Source organism: Pseudorasbora parva, chromosome 17 (genome assembly GCF_024679245.1).
Source record: "Pseudorasbora parva isolate DD20220531a chromosome 17, ASM2467924v1, whole genome shotgun sequence".
NCBI lineage: Eukaryota > Metazoa > Chordata > Actinopteri > Cypriniformes > Gobionidae > Pseudorasbora > Pseudorasbora parva.
This window is the reverse complement of record NC_090188.1, coordinates 1838394-1858393: the sequence shown is the minus strand read 5'-3', so window position 1 is coordinate 1858393 and position 20000 is coordinate 1838394. Positions and strand designations below refer to the sequence as shown.

The following is a 20000-nucleotide window of genomic DNA, read 5'->3' as shown; positions in this document are numbered from 1 at the left end:
TGTGTGTCTTTAATGCAGAGACTCTCCTCATGTGTTTGCAGTTTAAATATAATGACGCTTTAAAAGTTTACGGCCAAACGTGTCATTACAAAAGTTCTCAAAGCTGCTGCAGGTGAAATATAATGTGGATAACACTAAATAAATATATTTTAGTTAAATACTGATAAATGATCACTGAAACCTTTATCTGAATCTCTCTGCTTTACTGTCAGACTCGCACATCCGCCATGTTTGTAGTTTTTTAACACGTTTGTAGTTCTAATCGAATCCTCGTCAAACTCACAATGGGTTGTGGGTAATATCAGCCGTTAGAGTGTGTGTCGATCCGCACTTCAGATTCTGACCGGAAACAGTAAACCATCTTTGGAATACTCTATTCAGCATTCTACGATTTTGGACATACTCGTTTAATTTTCCAGTCAATCAATGTTTATTTATAGAGCACATTTAAACACAACCAAAAGTGACCAAAGTGCTGTACAAGGGTTAAAAGAAAACTAAATAAAACAAGAAAATAAAGAAGTAAAAGAACAAAAACATGCGCACAAATAACCAATCAATAATAAACAAGGAGAGCCAATGAAAATAAATGTCTTAAGATAAGATTTAAACGTATTGAGAGAAGGAGCGACTCTAACATAGGAAGGAAGGCTATTCCAGAGTCTGTGTCCAGCGGTAGCGAAAGCACGATCGCTGCGATTTTAAAGTCTAACTCTAGGTACTCTCAGTAGGCCACGATCACGTGGTCTCAAGTCTCATGGCGGGCTATACGGAACTAACAGATCAGTAAGATAGCGAGGGGCCAGGTCATCGACGGCTTTATAAACCAATAACAACATTTTAAAGTCAATCCTATACTTGAAAGGGAGCCAGTGCAGAGACATTAAAAAAGGTGTTACATGATCATATTTTCTTTTCCTGTCAAGCAGTCTAGCAGCAGTTATTTAGTGTATGTGCACTATTTCATACGTGAAAACTTTAGTCCCCTGGCTACCATGTCAGAAGCTGCTATTAAAATAAATTGTGCCTACCACGAAAGCAAATTCAGCAGCTTTTAGATCTTGTTGGACCAACTTTTTCGAGACACAGCTACCCCACAGCTCAGCCCTAAAATCAGCTGCTGGCGGCTCTTCTCTTTCTTTCTTTTTTCTCCGCCATAGTAGCTGATTATATGTTTTGCGTGTTGCGTTTTTTTTGACTAGGCCATCTAATAATATAAATGAGTTATTTACACAATAATGTGAAGCAGCTGCTGCATGGGCAATCATCCCTGGTTGTGGAGTAAATCAAGTGCGATGAAGAATATATTGTAATAATTTAAATGACGCGTGCTGCTCATGATGCGGTTGAGCATGAGATTGCTGGTTCGTGCACTCATTTCAGAATTATGTCAAATTTAGATGCAATTTTGTATGATAAATGAAAGTTCAACTATTTCTGAAGTGCTTCATTTATAAAGAACATAATTTTTTATGCATAACGCAGTGAAACAGCCCCTGCATAGAGTAAATAATCGATTCTTGAACCATCGATATAAGCCGATTCAGCATCACCGCCGTCACGGACAGCCCCGCTAACGTCACACTTAAGAAGGGTTACCTTAAGCGATCTCCGAAGGTATAGTACGGGGAACACACCTAGAAATGGTATACCTTCAGTTAAGTTATACCTTTAGAGTCTTCGTAGCGCTCTAAGGGTGCGTTCACACTTGTAGTTCGGTTCGTTTGGTTAGTTTGGTCCGGACCAAAAAACAAAAACAAACATAATAGTCCTGGTCCGCTTAGCGTTCACACTGGCATTTATAACAGCGCACCTAAAGTTACCGAACCAAAGGCTCAGGGAGACGCTCACAACCTGATTGGTCGGCTTATATGACGCAGGAGCTCGTTTACCGAACATGCAAAACAATGCTGTGTGCGGATTACACGCGTGGGAATTTTATGCGTGTACATATGGCATTATTTTTTACCAGAGAACTCATGAAGAGCTCATGAAATGTTCACAACATTCAAAACAACGCTGTGTGCTGGATTAAACGCGATCATTTTATGCGTGTAACACATATGGCATTATTTTTTACCAGAGAACTCATGAAGAGCTCATGAAATGTTCAAAACATTCAAAACAGCAGCAGGATTTCCTCCGTTGTGCAGAAAAGAGACGGCTGTTCTGTCGTCTGTACCTGCTAAAAATGGGCAACACAGGAACTTTGATGAGAAGAGCCAGGTTTGCTTTTTGTGTGTTTTTTTCTAGCATTTTCGAAACATGCTCGTCAGAACAAATATTGATGAGGCTTTTCCTCGTTGCTCTACGTTTGCCCTCTAACATTAAAGTTACTCATTTTGGATAACGTACACCGATCTTTCCGCGTCGTCAAATCAGCTGCATTATGCGTGGCATCTTGTGACATTACGTCCGGTTTTTGGTCCGTTTACATGTCTTTGGTCCGTGTTGCGTTCATATATCAATCGAACCGCACCAGAGTTCGTTTGGAAGCGGACCGAGACCCATCTTTTTAGCGCTCTCGGTCCGCTTGTTTGGTGCGCACCAGAGTTCGGGTGGCAGCGTTCACATATGTTCAAATGAACCGCACTAACCGATCAACCGCACCAGGGTTCGCTTTAATCGAACCATACATGACAAGTGTGAACGCACCCTAAGAGACAACGTTATCGGGAAATGCAGCCTATATTTTCTTTTCCTGTCCAGCAGTCTAGCAGTCTAGCAGCAGCGTTTTGGACCCGCTGCAGACGAGAGATGGAGGCCTGAGAGATACCATAGTAAAGAGAGTTAGTAGTCAAGCCGCGATGTTACAAAAGCATGGATAGCAACTTCAAAATCGCTCCTTGATAAAAAGGGTTTATTGAGAAGGCAAAGTTGATAAAAGCATGATTTGACAACAGCAGTGATCTGTGTGTTATACGGGGTGAGAACACCGAGATCAAAATCAAAGGTGCTGGTTTCCCTAGGGCCAAACATAATCATTTCTGTTTTATTTTCATTTAAAAGTAAAAAATAGTTTGAAAGCCATACCATTAGTTCAATAAGACAATCTAAAAGAGGCTGTAGAGAAAATGTGTTATTGCGCTGTAAGGGAAGGTAGATTTGAGTATCATCGGCATACAGATGAAAGGAGACACCATATTTTTCAAAAATAGAAGCCAGGGGAAGCAAATACAGGAGAACAGCATTTTATACTAATAATAGTATACGCATACTTTTTAGTATGGATAGTATGTGAATTGAGACGCAGGGTTTATGTCTAAATGTGCTTCTGTGTCCCATCGCATCCAGCACAACATTATAAAACGGAGAGAAACAGCGAACGCATTCAAACGCTGCACCAGGAAAGATAGATCAAAAAGGGGCGGGGCTACAGGAGCCAGCTGAACTCTGATTGGCCGCTTCCGTGATTCAGTACAAAAATCCAAGGGGCGGATAAACGGTTGTCTTTCAAACTCCCTCTGCACACGATAGGATAGCGCTACACCAACCAGAGCAACGAAGGTGAAGCAGAGCTCGCTGACAGATTAAACATTCGCCGTATCCGGTCGGCTAAACTCTGAACACATCTTCCCTTCTTCAGAATGACTTCAGTGCCGCTCTTTGTTCTTTTCTCAGAGAAAAGCTTAACTCCAAGTCTTCCAGAGTCGCGGTCAAAGCTGATTCGATAGACCGCCGTTCGCCAGTTTCTGTGTTTACTAGAAGCACACAAACGCAACTCGGCCATCGTCATTATGGCCCCGCCCACCGACTCTATACACGATGTGATTGGCCCGACAAGAGTTAGAGGAATACAGCTCAGAAGGGTATTGAGAGTTGCTAGACGACACTCACGGCAGATTAGATTTGCTGCCGCTAGGGTGCATCTAGATTTCTAGGCTAGAAGACTGGAGTAATGATGATAAATTCAGCTTTGATCACAGGAATAAATTACACTTTTCTATATATTCACACAGAGAACAGATTATTTACATTGAAATAATTTTTTTAATATTTTTCCTGTATTTACTGCATTTTTGATCGAATTAATGCAGCCTTGATGAGACTTATCAAAAACATTAAAAAGTCATACTGACCCCAAACTTTTGAATGCTATTTTGCTGTATTTTGAACACAATTTTTACTGTATTTTTAATCGAATAAATGCGTCTTTAATGAGCAGAAGAGACTTCTGTCAAAAATATTCAAATAAATCTAACAGACCAACATTTTAACACAATTTTTACTGCAGTTTGAACACAATTTTTACTATATTTTGTTATTAAAAAAATGCAGCCTTGGTGAGCAGAAGAGGCTTTTATCAAAGCATTAAAAAGCCATATCAACCGCAAAATGTGTACACTATTTGTATTGTATTTTGAACACAATTTTTACTTTATTTTTAATCAATTAAATGCAGCCTTGATGAGCAGAAGAGGCTTTTATTAAAAATATTAAACAATAATGTCGATCCCAAAATGTGTACACTATTTTTACTGTTCTCTGAGCACAATCTTTACTGTATTTTGATCAAATAAATGCCACTTTGGTGAGCAGAAGAGGCTTTTATCAAAAATATAAAAGAAATCGAAGAGACCAACATTTTAACACAATGTTTACTGTATTGTGATCAAATAAATGCAGCCTTGGTGAGCATAAGATGCTTTTATCAAAAAAATGTAAACAATCCTGTCGATCCCAAAATGTGTACACTATTTGTATTGTATTTTGAACACAATTTTTACTTTATTTTTAATTAATTAAATGCAGCCTTGATGAGCAGAAGAGATTTTTTTAAACAATTAAATGTCATACTGAACTCAAACTTTTGAATGCAATTTTTACTGTACTCTGAACAGTTTTTACTGTATTATGATCAAATACATGCATATTTATTGAGCATAAGAGACTTTTATCAAAAATATAAAAAATTGAAGAGACCAACATTTTAACACAATGTTTATTGTATTTTGATCAAATAAATGCAGCCTTGGTGAGCATAAGAGACTTTTATCAAAAACAAAATCATGTTTTATTTATTTGTCTCTTGCTTAAAATGTTCTAAAATATGCCTTTCTCTTAGATAGTAATGATTAAATAGAGAAAAACCTCAAAAACCTAAAGCAAAAACCTCAACAAAAACTCTAAATCTGCAATCAAAAGACTTAACATGAACATTTCTCATCATATACTCCTGAAACCAAGTGATCTGAGCCGCTATCGACATTTATTTTATAGCTCTATACTTTCACTGTGTTCTTTACTAAGTTCGTTCATACATTAAAACTCTCTGAAGAACTTTCAAAAGTTTTCTCAAGTGAATGAGCAGACGATAAACAATAAAGATTTCCTCTGGGAGAGTAAAATAAAACTTTCAGTCACAATGGCACAAGCACTGAAAGGGCTTTTATTGTGTAATGATGCTGAGTTACTGGTAATGATGGCGGCACTGAAGCAAGATTGGGGTCAGAGCTCCGGTGTGTGTCCTACTAACTGAGCCAGTTCTCATCAGTCTAATTGTGACTGTAAATAATGATGCTATTCAGAGACAAGGAGAAACACACACACACACACACACACACACACACACACACACACACACACACAACAAAAACGTCTACAATTGCAGCTGCTGTTTTGAGTTGGACAGGAAACCAAGCTGGTGTAAAAAGGTCACCTATGCCTCCGCTGTGACATCACTGTCTAACAGTCCACTTCCTGTTGCAGTTTCCTTCCAATAATAGAGTCAGCCATTATAAGAGATCTCAGTGGAACTGCTTTATGGTTTATGGTTGACTGATGACCTCTGATATACTGGATCACTGTCTCTCAGGCCCAGACGGGCTACTTCACCACTAACTCAATCAACTGGATGGATGGATGGATGGATGGATGGATGGATGGAGGGATGGATGGAGGGATGGATGGAGGGATGGATGGATGGATGGATGGATGGATGGATGGATGGATGGATGGATGGATGGATGGATTGTCACGGTTCATCAATCCGTCGTCTCACTCACTGTGTGTTGTGTGGTTGTGTTGGGGGTGTGGTTTCTGATTATTGCCTGAGCACTATCACCTGCTGCACTCATCACCGCTCCCTTCATATATGTGGCACTAACTGCAAACACTGTCAGATCGTTGCAGGCTCTGTGGTCCCTGGTGTGTGTTGTCTCTCCCGGGAGATCGTCTCTGTTCCGGATTCCAGGATTCCCGCGGCTCTTCTGCCCACTGCTTCCCCTGCGTCACGAGCCCTGACCAACTCACCGCCTTCACCATTCTCTGGACCTGCCTGACCGTCCTGTATCCTGCCCGTTCTGAGTTTCAGTGGTCTTCGGACTTTATGTGCTTCGTGCAGTTCTGTCAATAAACGAGTTATCGCACTTGGATCTTTCAGTCTCTTTTTAGACCCTGACATGGATGGAAGGATGGATGGATGGACGGATGAACGGACAAATGAAAGGCTGGACGAATATATGAATGGAAGATGTGTTGATGGATGGATGGATGGATGGATAAACAAAAAGATGGACGAATAGATAAATGGAAGATGTATGGATAGATAGATGGAAGGATGGATGGATGGATGGATGGATGGATGATGGATGGAAGGAAAGAAGATGGATGGATAATGAATGGATGGATAGAAGATGGATGGATGGATATATGGATGGATGAATAAATGGATAGATATATAGAGGAGTGGATGGATGGATGGATGGCTGGATGGATGTATGGATGGAAGTTGGATAATAGATGGAAATATAGATGATGTATGAATGGCGGGTGGAAGATGGATTAATGGATGGCTGGATGGATGGATAGATGGATGGATGGAAGATGGAAGGAAGGAAGATGGATAAACGAAAGGATGGACGTGTAGATGATGGAAGATGTTTTGATGGATGGATGGGTGAAAGTTGGATGGATGGATGGAAGGAAGGAGGTTGGATGATAGATGGATATATAGATGATGGATGGATGGATGGATGGATGAACGAAAGGATGGACGTGTAGATGGATGGAAGATGTTTTGATGGATGGATGGGTGAAAGTTGGATGGATGGATGGATGGATGGATGGATGGATGGATGGATGGATGGATGGATGGATGGATGGATGGATGGATGGATGGATGGCTGGATGGATGGATGGCTGGCAGTTGGATAATAGATGGAAATATAGATGATGTATGAATGGCGGGTGGAAGATGGATTAATGGATGGCTGGATGGATGGATGGATAGATGGATGGATGGAAGATGTAAGGAAGGAAGATGGATGAACGAAAGGATGGACGTGTAGATGATGGAAGATGTTTTGATGGATGGATGGGTGAAAGTTGGATGGATGGAAGGAAGGAAGTTGGATGATAGATGGATATATAGATGATGGATGGATGGATGGATGGATGGATGGATGGATGGATAGGTGGATGGATGGATGGATGGATGGATGGATGGATGGATGGATGGATGGATGGATGGATGGATGGATGGATGGATGGATGGATGAATGATGTTTTGATGGATGGATGGATGGATGGATGGAAGATTGACGGACGGATGGAAAGAAGATGGATTGATGGATGGATTATGGCTGAATTATGGATAGATGGATGGATGGAAAATGGAAGGAAGGAAGAAGGATGAACGAAAGGATGGACGGGTAGATGGAAGATGTTTTGTTGGATGGATGGATTATGGCTGAATTATGGATGGATGGAAGGAAGAATGATTATCTATAATCCGTCTGCTAACTAGAAAACACATTTGTGTGAGTTAGTACAATATGATTATATTGATATTAACAGTAATGAGTCATAATTAAATGAAGACATTTCTGCAGTAGATTTAAAGCATTAAATCTACTGCATTCTTTTTAAGTAATTAGCACAGATATGACTGTAATAAACACAGGCTCATATTTCTGCTCTCTGAATCCGTTCCTCATGAAGAGCGTTAGACGGTGTTGTAAAAGGTTTGATGTTTCAGACGGTCTTTCAGGAATCGCTCTTATATGGTCATAAACATTTCACAACTTATTTTGAACACTGATCAGCTCATAGCGAAATGGAAGACGACGGATCCTCGGCACAAGTGTGTGCACCCACAGCCAAACTTTAAAAGTATGTTTCAGTTTAAAAAAAATCAAGATTAGTTTAGTTGGCATACACTTGATTTACATTTAATCATTTAGCAGACGCTTTTATCCAAAGCGACTTACAAAAAAGGGGAGAGTAATAGAAGCAACGAAACAGACAAGGCCAACAACCTGTAAGAGCTGTAAGAAATCTCAGTTAATTAGCACAATACACAACAATTTATTTTTTTTAATATTTTTTTTTAGACATCTACAACAAAAACTCACGCACGCAAAATGCCGAACACTGGATTCTGATAGTTATGATAACTATGTAACATACCCGCCTGAAGGCACAAATCCGGATGAGAGACGTAGATATGATCCAGGAGTGTGCGCTTTTGGTCGTTGCTGTGGTGATCAGTAAGTGCTATTCTGTATTGGTCAAGTGCAAATGGAAAAGATGTGTCTTAAGATGTTTTTTAAGAATGGCTACAGACTCGGCAGCACGAATTGAGATCGGCAGGTCATTCCACCAGGTAGGAACGGTCCAGGAAAATGTCCGTGAGAGCGATTTCATGCCTCTTTGGGATGGAACCACGAGGCGCCGCTCATTCGCAGAACGCAAGCTTCTGGAGGGTGTGTAAGTCTGAACAAGTGAGTTTAGGTATATTGGTGCAGAGCCAGTGGTTGTTTTGTAGGCGAGAACTAGAGCCTTGAATTTGATGCGAGCAGCCATTGGCAACCAGTGCAGTTTGATGAAGAGAGGTGTAACATGCGCTCTCTTCGGCTCATTAAAGACCACTCTCGCCGCTGCATTCTGGATCAGCTGCAAGGGTTTGATAGTCCACTTGATGCATGTCTTATTAAGTATGAACAATATAAACGTCTGGGGGAAAGAGAAGAGTAAAGTGTGAGAATATCAGATGTGTATCAGTGTATTGGATCCGTGCATTCAGCCTTAAAGTGACAGCAGCTTTATAAAGAGCTTTGTAACTTTTCTACAAGTATTTAAATGAGTTTAAGTTAGTCGTCTGCTAGTGTGTCAGATGGAGCGTCACTGACTGGCTTAAACCATGATGGCATAATGTGCATTTATACAACTATAATACAATAATGCGGCGACATAAAAAATGAAATGTACTTTTGATACTTAAGTACTTCTGAAAACAAATATTTCTGTACTTTTACTCCAGTAAAAATCTGTTTTTACAATTTTCACTTGTAACGGAGTAATATTTGACCAGCAGTACTGTTACTTTTACTCAAGTAATGAAGTTGTGTACTTTGTCGACCTCTGTGTATTTGTCCACCTCTGTGTATTTGTCCACCCCTGTGTATTTGTCCACCCCTGTGTATTTGTCCACCTCTGTGTACTTTGTCGACCTCTGTGTATTTGTCCACCTCTGTGTATTTGTCCACCTCTGTGTATTTGTCCACCTCTGTGTATTTGTCCACCCCTGTGTATTTGTCCTCCTCTGTGTATTTGTCCACCTCTGTGTATTTGTCCACCTCTGTGTATTTGTCCACCTCTGTGTATTTGTCCTCCTCTGTGTATTTGTCCACCTCTGTGTATTTGTCCACCTCTGTGTATTTGTCCACCTCTGTGTATTTGTCCTCCTCTGTGTATTTGTCCACCCCTGTGTATTTGTCCTCCTCTGTGTATTTGTCCACCTCTGTGTATTTGTCCACCCCTGTGTATTTGTCCACCCCTGTGTATTTGTCCACCTCTGTGTATTTGTCCTCCTCTGTCTATTTGTCCACCCCTGTGTATTTGTCCACCCCTGTGTATTTGTCCACCTCTGTGTATTTGTCCACCTCTGTGTACTTTGTCGACCTCTGTGTATTTGTCCACCTCTGTGTATTTGTCCACCTCTGTGTATTTGTCCACCCCAGTGTATTTGTCCACCTCTGTGTATTTGTCCACCTCTGTGTATTTGTCCACCCCAGTGTATTTGTCCACCTCTGTGTATTTGTCCACCCCAGTGTATTTGTCCACCCCTGTGTATTTGTCCACCCCTGTGTATTTGTCCACCCCTGTGTATTTGTCCACCTCTGTGTATTTGTCCACCCCTGTGTATTTGTCCACCTCTGTGTATTTGTCCACCTCTGTGTATTTGTCCACCTCTGTCTATTTGTCCACCCCTGTGTATTTGTCCACCCCTGTGTATTTGTCCACCCCTGTGTATTTGTCCACCCCTGTGTATTTGTCCACCTCTGTGTATTTGTCCTCCTCTGTGTATTTGTCCTCCTCTGTGTATTTGTCCACCCCAGTGTATTTGTCCACCTCTGTGTATTTGTCCTCCTCTGTGTATTTGTCCTCCTCTGTGTATTTGTCCTCCTCTGTGTATTTGTCCACCTCTGTGTATTTGTCCACCTCTGTGTATTTGTCCTCCTCTGTGTATTTGTCCACCTCTGTGTATTTGTCCACCCCTGTGTATTTGTCCACCTCTGTGTATTTGTCCACCTCTGTGTATTTGTCCACCCCTGTGTATTTGTCCACCTTTGTGTATTTGTCCTCCTCTGTGTATTTGTCCACCCCTGTGTATTTGTCCACCCCTGTGTATTTGTCCACCTCTGTGTATTTGTCCACCCCTGTGTATTTGTCCACCCCTGTGTATTTGTCCACCTCTGTGTATTTGTCCACCTCTGTGTATTTGTCCACCTCTGTGTATTTGTCCTCCTCTGTGTATTTGTCCACCTCTGTGTATTTGTCCACCCCTGTGTATTTGTCCACCTCTGTGTATTTGTCCACCTCTGTGTATTTGTCCACCTCTGTGTATTTGTCCTCCTCTGTGTATTTGTCCACCCCTGTGTATTTGTCCACCTCTGTGTATTTGTCCACCCCTGTGTATTTGTCCACCCCTGTGTATTTGTCCACCCCAGTGTATTTGTCCACCTCTGTGTATTTGTCCACCTCTGTGTATTTGTCCACCTCTGTGTATTTGTCCACCCCTGTGTATTTGTCCACCCCTGTGTATTTGTCCACCTCTGTGTATTTGTCCACCTCTGTGTATTTGTCCACCTCTGTGTATTTGTCCACCCCTGTGTATTTGTCCACCCCTGTGTATTTGTCCACCTCTGTGTATTTGTCCACCTCTGTGTATTTGTCCACCTCTGTGTATTTGTCCACCTCTGTGTATTTGTCCACCCCTGTGTATTTGTCCACCCCTGTGTATTTGTCCACCCCAGTGTATTTGTCCACCTCTGTGTATTTGTCCACCTCTGTGTATTTGTCCACCTCTGTGTATTTGTCCACCCCTGTGTATTTGTCCACCTCTGTGTATTTGTCCACCCCTGTGTATTTGTCCACCCCTGTGTATTTGTCCACCCCTGTGTATTTGTCCACCTCTGTGTATTTGTCCACCCCTGTGTATTTGTCCACCCCTGTGTATTTGTCCACCTCTGTGTATTTGTCCACCCCTGTGTATTTGTCCACCCCTGTGTATTTGTCCACCTCTGTGTATTTGTCCACCCCTGTGTATTTGTCCACCTCTGTGTATTTGTCCACCCCTGTGTATTTGTCCACCCCTGTGTATTTGTCCACCTCTGTGTATTTGTCCACCTCTGTGTATTTGTCCACCCCTGTGTATTTGTCCACCTCTGTGTATTTGTCCACCCCTGTGTATTTGTCCACCCCTGTGTATTTGTCCACCCCTGTGTATTTGTCCACCCCTGTGTATTTGTCCACCCCTGTGTATTTGTCCACCTCTGTGTATTTGTCCACCCCTGTGTATTTGTCCACCTCTGTGTATTTGTCCTCCTCTGTGTATTTGTCCACCCCTGTGTATTTGTCCACCCCTGTGTATTTGTCCACCCGTGTGTATTTGTCCACTTCTGTGTATTTGTCCACCTCTGTGTATTTGTCCACCTCTGTGTATTTGTCCACCTCTGTGTATTTGTCCACCTCTGTGTATTTGTCCACCTCTGTGTATTTGTCCTCCTCTGTGTATTTGTCCACCCCTGTGTATTTGTCCACCTCTGTGTATTTGTCCACCCCTGTGTATTTGTCCTCCTCTGTGTATTTGTCCACCCGTGTGTATTTGTCCACTTCTGTGTATTTGTCCACCTCTGTGTATTTGTCCTCCTCTGTGTATTTGTCCACCTCTGTGTATTTGTCCTCCTCTGTGTATTTGTCCACCCGTGTGTATTTGTCCTCCTCTGTGTATTTGTCCACCCCTGTGTATTTGTCCTCCTCTGTGTATTTGTCCTCCTCTGTGTATTTGTCCACCTCTGTGTATTTGTCCTCCTCTGTGTATTTGTCCACCCGTGTGTATTTGTCCTCCTCTGTGTATTTGTCCACCCCTGTGTATTTGTCCTCCTCTGTGTATTTGTCCACCCGTGTGTATTTGTCCACCCCTGTGTATTTGTCCACCCCTGTGTATTTGTCCACCTCTGTGTATTTGTCCACCCCTGTGTATTTGTCCACCTCTGTGTATTTGTCCACCTCTGTGTATTTGTCCACCTCTGTGTATTTGTCCACCCCTGTGTATTTGTCCACCCCTGTGTATTTGTCCACCTCTGTGTATTTGTCCTCCTCTGTGTATTTGTCCTCCTCTGTGTATTTGTCCTCCTCTGTGTATTTGTCCACCTCTGTGTATTTGTCCACCCCTGTGTATTTGTCCTCCTCTGTGTATTTGTCCTCCTCTGTGTATTTGTCCTCCTCTGTGTATTTGTCCACCCCTGTGTATTTGTCCACTTGTCCACCTCTGTGTATTTGTCCTCCTCTGTGTATTTGTCCTCCTCTGTGTATTTGTCCACCCCTGTGTATTTGTCCACCTCTGTGTATTTGTCCACCCCTGTGTATTTGTCCTCCTCTGTGTATTTGTCCACCTCTGTGTATTTGTCCACCTCTGTGTATTTGTCCACCCCTGTGTATTTGTCCACCTCTGTGTATTTGTCCACCCCTGTGTATTTGTCCACCTCTGTGTATTTGTCCACCCCTGTGTATTTGTCCACCCCTGTGTATTTGTCCACCTCTGTGTATTTGTCCACCCCTGTGTATTTGTCCACCCCTGTGTATTTGTCCACCTCTGTGTATTTGTCCACCCCTGTGTATTTGTCCACCCCTGTGTATTTGTCCACCTCTGTGTATTTGTCCACCCCTGTGTATTTGTCCACCCCTGTGTATTTGTCCACCTCTGTGTATTTGTCCACCCCTGTGTATTTGTCCACCTCTGTGTATTTGTCCACCCCTGTGTATTTGTCCACCCCTGTGTATTTGTCCACCTCTGTGTATTTGTCCACCTCTGTGTATTTGTCCACCCCTGTGTATTTGTCCACCTCTGTGTATTTGTCCACCCCTGTGTATTTGTCCACCCCTGTGTATTTGTCCACCCCTGTGTATTTGTCCACCCCTGTGTATTTGTCCACCTCTGTGTATTTGTCCACCCCTGTGTATTTGTCCACCTCTGTGTATTTGTCCTCCTCTGTGTATTTGTCCACCCCTGTGTATTTGTCCACCCCTGTGTATTTGTCCACCCGTGTGTATTTGTCCACTTCTGTGTATTTGTCCACCTCTGTGTATTTGTCCACCCCTGTGTATTTGTCCTCCTCTGTGTATTTGTCCACCCGTGTGTATTTGTCCACTTCTGTGTATTTGTCCACCTCTGTGTATTTGTCCTCCTCTGTGTATTTGTCCACCTCTGTGTATTTGTCCTCCTCTGTGTATTTGTCCACCCGTGTGTATTTGTCCTCCTCTGTGTATTTGTCCACCCCTGTGTATTTGTCCTCCTCTGTGTATTTGTCCACCCGTGTGTATTTGTCCACCCCTGTGTATTTGTCCACCCCTGTGTATTTGTCCACCTCTGTGTATTTGTCCACCCCTGTGTATTTGTCCACCTCTGTGTATTTGTCCACCTCTGTGTATTTGTCCACCTCTGTGTATTTGTCCACCTCTGTGTATTTGTCCACCCCTGTGTATTTGTCCACCCCTGTGTATTTGTCCACCTCTGTGTATTTGTCCTCCTCTGTGTATTTGTCCTCCTCTGTGTATTTGTCCTCCTCTGTGTATTTGTCCACCTCTGTGTATTTGTCCACCCCTGTGTATTTGTCCTCCTCTGTGTATTTGTCCTCCTCTGTGTATTTGTCCACCCCTGTGTATTTGTCCACTTGTCCACCTCTGTGTATTTGTCCTCCTCTGTGTATTTGTCCTCCTCTGTGTATTTGTCCACCCCTGTGTATTTGTCCACCTCTGTGTATTTGTCCACCCCTGTGTATTTGTCCACCCCTGTGTATTTGTCCACCCCTGTGTATTTGTCCACCCCTGTGTATTTGTCCACTTGTCCACCTCTGTGTATTTGTCCACCCCTGTGTATTTGTCCACCCCTGTGTATTTGTCCACTTGTCCACCTCTGTGTATTTGTCCACCCCTGTGTATTTGTCCACTTGTCCACCTCTGTGTATTTGTCCACCCCTGTGTATTTGTCCACTTGTCCACCTCTGTGTATTTGTCCACCCCTGTGTATTTGTCCACCCCTGTGTATTTGTCCACTTGTCCACCTCTGTGTATTTGTCCACCTCTGTGTATTTGTCCACTTGTCCACCCCTGTGTATTTGTCCACCCCTGTGTATTTGTCCACTTGTCCACCTCTGTGTATTTGTCCTCCTCTGTGTATTTGTCCTCCTCTGTGTATTTGTCCACCCCTGTGTATTTGTCCACCTCTGTGTATTTGTCCACCCCTGTGTATTTGTCCACCCCTGTGTATTTGTCCACCCCTGTGTATTTGTCCACCCCTGTGTATTTGTCCACCCCTGTGTATTTGTCCTCCTCTGTGTATTTGTCCACCTCTGTGTATTTGTCCACCCCTGTGTATTTGTCCACCCCTGTGTATTTGTCCTCCTCTGTGTATTTGTCCACCTCTGTGTATTTGTCCACCTCTGTGTATTTGTCCACCCCTGTGTATTTGTCCACCTCTGTGTATTTGTCCACCCCTGTGTATTTGTCCACCTCTGTGTATTTGTCCACCTCTGTGTATTTGTCCACCCCTGTGTATTTGTCCACCCCTGTGTATTTGTCCACCTCTGTGTATTTGTCCACCCCTGTGTATTTGTCCACCTCTGTGTATTTGTCCACCTCTGTGTATTTGTCCACCTCTGTGTATTTGTCCACCCCTGTGTATTTGTCCACCCCTGTGTATTTGTCCACCCCTGTGTATTTGTCCACCTCTGTGTATTTGTCCACCCCTGTGTATTTGTCCACCCCTGTGTATTTGTCCACCTCTGTGTATTTGTCCACCCCTGTGTATTTGTCCACCTCTGTGTATTTGTCCACCTCTGTGTATTTGTCCACCTCTGTGTATTTGTCCACCCCTGTGTATTTGTCCACCTCTGTGTATTTGTCCACCTCTGTGTATTTGTCCACCTCTGTGTATTTGTCCACCCCTGTGTATTTGTCCACCTCTGTCCTGTTATTCCGAATGCTCTGTCCCCTCTATGTCTCAGTTTAGACCTGCGAACCGTGAGATGTGACCATGATGGATTGTGCATATTTAGCATTTCAGAAAGATAACACAGTGCCAGGCCGTTTAAAGATTTAAAAACAAGAGCTAAAATCTTAAAATGTATTCTCAAATAAACTGGTAGCCAATGCAAAGAAGTAAGAATGGGAGTAATATGATCAGATTTTCGACTACCTGTCAACAGCTGGCCGCAGCAATCTGGACCCTTTGAAGACGCTCAATGGAAGAATGGTTAACTCCGTAATACAGTGAGTTACAATAATCGAGACGCGAGGTGATGAATGCAGGAATTACTATTTCACACACACACACACACACACACACACACACACGCACACGCACACGCACACGCACACGCACACACGGACACATGGACACATGGACACACACACACACACTGTCCCTAAACCTACCCATCACAGGAAACATTCTGCATTTTTACTTTCTCATAAAAACTCCTCCTGTGTGATTTATAAGCCTTTTGTAAAGTGGGGCCATGGGTAATGTCCTCATATTTCACCCTCTCCTGTAATACCTGTGTCATACCCATGGCATTATACACATTTGTGTCCTCATATGTCACAAAAACATGCCCACACACACACACACACACACACACACACACACACACACACACACACACACTCACATACACACACACACCGGAACCTGTCCTCTGCATGGGCCGATGTGATCACTTCTATCTGCTGAAACTCAAACATCAGCGCGTCTGGATGGACGATAAGAGCTGAAGTAAAGGAGTGATGGAGGACCGATCGATCGACCGCAGGGTCAAAGCAAAGACTTCTGCACCTCAACAGAGCCCATTCCTCCTCCATATTCTCACTATATCATACAAACCCGACTCCAGAAAAGTTGGGACACTGTTCAAATTGTGAAAAAAAAGGAATGTAATAATTTACAAATCTCATTAACTTATATTTTATTCCCAATAGAATATAGATAACATCAAATGTTGAAAGTGAGACATTTTGAAATGTCATTTTGGATTTCATGAGAGCTACACATTCCAAAAAAGTTGGGACAGGGAGCAATAAGAGGCAGTAAAAGTTAAATGTACGTATAAGGAACAGCTGGAGGACCAATTTACAACTTATTAGGTAAATTGTCAACATGATTGGGAATAAGAAGAGCCTCTCAGAGTGGCAGTGTCTCTCAGAAGGCGAGATGGGCAGAGGATCACCAATTCCCCCAATGCTGCGGTGGACAATAGTGGAGCGATATCAGGAAGGAGTTTCTCAGAGAAAAGTTTGAAGTTATCATCATCTACAGTGCATAATATCATCCAAAGATTCAGAGACTCTGGAACAATCTCTGAGTGTAAGGGTCAAGGCCGGAAAACCAAACTGGATGCCCGTGATCTTCAGCCCTTAGACGGCACTGCATCACATACAGGAATGATACTGTAATGGACATCACAACATGGGCTCAGGAATACTTCCAGAAAACATTGGAGAACACAATCCACCGCGCCATTCGCCGTCGCCGGCTAAAACTCTACAGGTCAAAAAAGAAGCTAGGCCTGTCAGCTGCTGTATGATTTGAACAGCGAGCATGAGGATTATTTTTAAAGAATTTGTTTTCCAAAAGTATTTGTTCTCACGTAAAAAAAATGTAAATGTTACAGCAAATGTCATTCATGTGAGAAAGATGTTCAAGCACACATTTCAAGCAAATCATTTAAGTGTAATTAGGCAAATTTTGCTGGACGATAAAATGGCCAAGAACTTATTGTGATAAACGATAATATTGTCATTCTGAGACCATTTTCATCTAAAATAAAGATAATGGCATAATAATGCAGGTACACCTTTTCAAAGATCAATACACTTTTATTTCTAAAGACTATTTAACACTGAAAACGGAAAACATTATAAATATCCACAATAAATGAACAAAACAACCAAAAACAATAAAAGCATGGACTCTCAGTCTGTTTAGAAAAAAAACACTTGAATAAAACAAAAACAGTAAATAAAATGGATGAAAACTGCAACGGATGATTGTGTTTTAGGAGCATATTAGGGGAAGCACGCAGCGTAAGTAACTTACGTAAGTAAAATTACTTTAAATTACTAGTTACTAATCACATCTTCAATAGTGTAATAAGATTACAGTACAAATTACTCTCTCCAAAAAGTATTGAATTACTTATTACTAATTACTTTTTAATTACTTTCAAAATCCTATATGAACCTCGAGTTAAGCAATTCAAGGTTAGACATGAAACTGCTGTTTTAATTAATTTAAATACATAATATAAAACTACATAAATTACTCTTATTAACTGACCAAAGTATTACAAATCTGAGGAGACATAAAAATATGCATTTTAAAGTTAGATTTTTAATGTTGATGTTAAGTCCACTATTGAATTATGTATAATTATATTTAGTACTAAGTTCAATTACATCAAAAGTAACTATAATTAAATTACAGAAAATATAAGAGTAATTAAATTACAGTAACTAAGTACACCCAACACTGGCGGCACGGTTCGGTTCGTATCACGGTTTTCGGTTCTGTACGGTTGGTTCTTGTTTTTTCTTTTAATCGTTAACACTCCAGAAATTTACTTCAGCATATGAAATATAGCTTAATTATCCACAATTTAGGATACAGCATTAAAATATAAAATGTTATATGATGTAATCATGCACAAACTGAGCTTGACCATCTCTGAGGAAAGCTAGGTGAGATTTGGATACAGTAAGAGAGAAGACATTGATGACATGCTTTTCATTCATTTGGCAAAAAAAGCAGAATGTGTATTGCTATCTCTACAGGAACGGATGTGCCTTTTTAGCACACAAATATTGAACTGAAGAATTAAACTGCCAACTTCAGTGTAGCTTTAAGCCTTGTTATACTCAACGCGTCCGCATGAGCGCGTCAAAATGACGTCAAACGGACGAGGCGCGCGCGACCAATTTTGACCGCTGTGCACGTCAAATTTTGTAACTTTGCATGCAGCTCGGCAAGCAAAGAAGCACGAGTTCCAGACGAATCTGCATGTCGAGTATAAACCTCCCCAAACGGACGAGGCGCACGCAGTCAGCGAAAGAGACGAGGAAAACAAACAAGCATGCAAATTGAAATCATTGCAGCCGGAAAAATTGACTATCGTGACAGGCCTAAAAGAAGCCATATCTAAACATGATCCAGAAGTCCAGGCGTCTTCTCTGGGCCAAGGCTCATTTAAAATGGACTGTGGTAAAGTGGAAAACTGTTCTGTGGTCAGATGAATCAAATTTGGAAGTTATTTTTGGAAAACTGAGATGCCATGTCATCCGGACTAAAGAGGACAAGGACAACCCAAGTTGTCCTCAGCGCTCAGTTCAGAAGCTGATCTCTGATGGTCTGGGGTTCATGAGTGTGTGTGGCAGCTTACACATCTGGAAAGGCACCATCAGTGCTGAAAGGTATATCCAAGTTCTAGAGCAACATATGCTCCATCCAGACGTCGTGTCTCTCAGGGAAGACCTTGCATTTTCCAACATGACAATGCCAGACCACATACTGCATCAATTACAACATCATGGCAGTGTAGAAGAAGGATCGGGCACTGAAATGGCCAGCCTGCAGTCCAGATCTTTAACTCATAGAAAACATTTGGCGCATCATAAAGAGGAGGATGCGATAAAGAAGACCTAATACAGTTGAGCAACCAGAAGCCTGTGTTAGACAAGAATGGGACAACATTCCTATTCCTAAACTTGAGCAGCTCGTCTCCTCAGTCCCCAGACGTTTGCAGACTGATATAAAAAGAAGAGGGGATGACACACATTGGGAAACATGGCCTTGGCCCAACTTTTTTGAGATGCGTTGATGCCATGAAATACTTATGAAAAACTTATTTTTTCCTTAAAATGATACATTTTCTCAGTTTAAACATTTGATATGTCATCTATGTTGTATTGTGAACAAAATATTGAAATTTGAAACTTCCACATCATTGTATTCTGTTTTTATTCACAATTTGTACAGTGTCCCAACTTTTTTGGGATCGGGTTTGTACTTTCATACATGCAGGGTTCATATCAGGCGTTCAGATGAGCTGTCTGGATAATATATGTGTGCTGAAACAACTGGAACCAGAAACACATATGAAAAACCATATTTCTAGTGATTGATGGGCCTCATTTCACATGGTTATTGATATATATACATACATTTCTCCATTTCTCTGGTGGACACGGATCTATAACGGGATAGTTACTCACAGTCTCTCCAGTGCTCTCAGGCCGAGAAAAGAGTTATTCTTCAGCGCTGAGATCTTATTGTTGCTCAGGATCCTGAGGAGACACAACAACACAGAGCCATAAATACAGGCGAAGGGTTTACACACACACACACACAGTCATCTCTACGGCCACGGGGAGAATTTATATGACTGTAAATCTCCTGCATGCTTTATATCGGTGGAGTGTTTGTGGGGAGGGAAACAAAACTT

The 20000-nt window shown here is 42.0% G+C and overlaps 1 protein-coding gene across 1 annotated transcript in view; it reads right to left on the bottom strand.

Annotated features, from left to right (window-relative positions):
* The window catches only part of LOC137044903 (adhesion G protein-coupled receptor A3), a 268199-nt gene that overhangs the window by 231793 nt on the left and 16406 nt on the right, over window positions 1-20000 (bottom strand). Inside the window, exon 3 of the mRNA XM_067421283.1 lies at window positions 19771-19842. Coding sequence (XP_067277384.1) covers window positions 19771-19842 — 72 coding nt within the window. The remainder of the gene's footprint in view (window positions 1-19770; window positions 19843-20000) is intronic.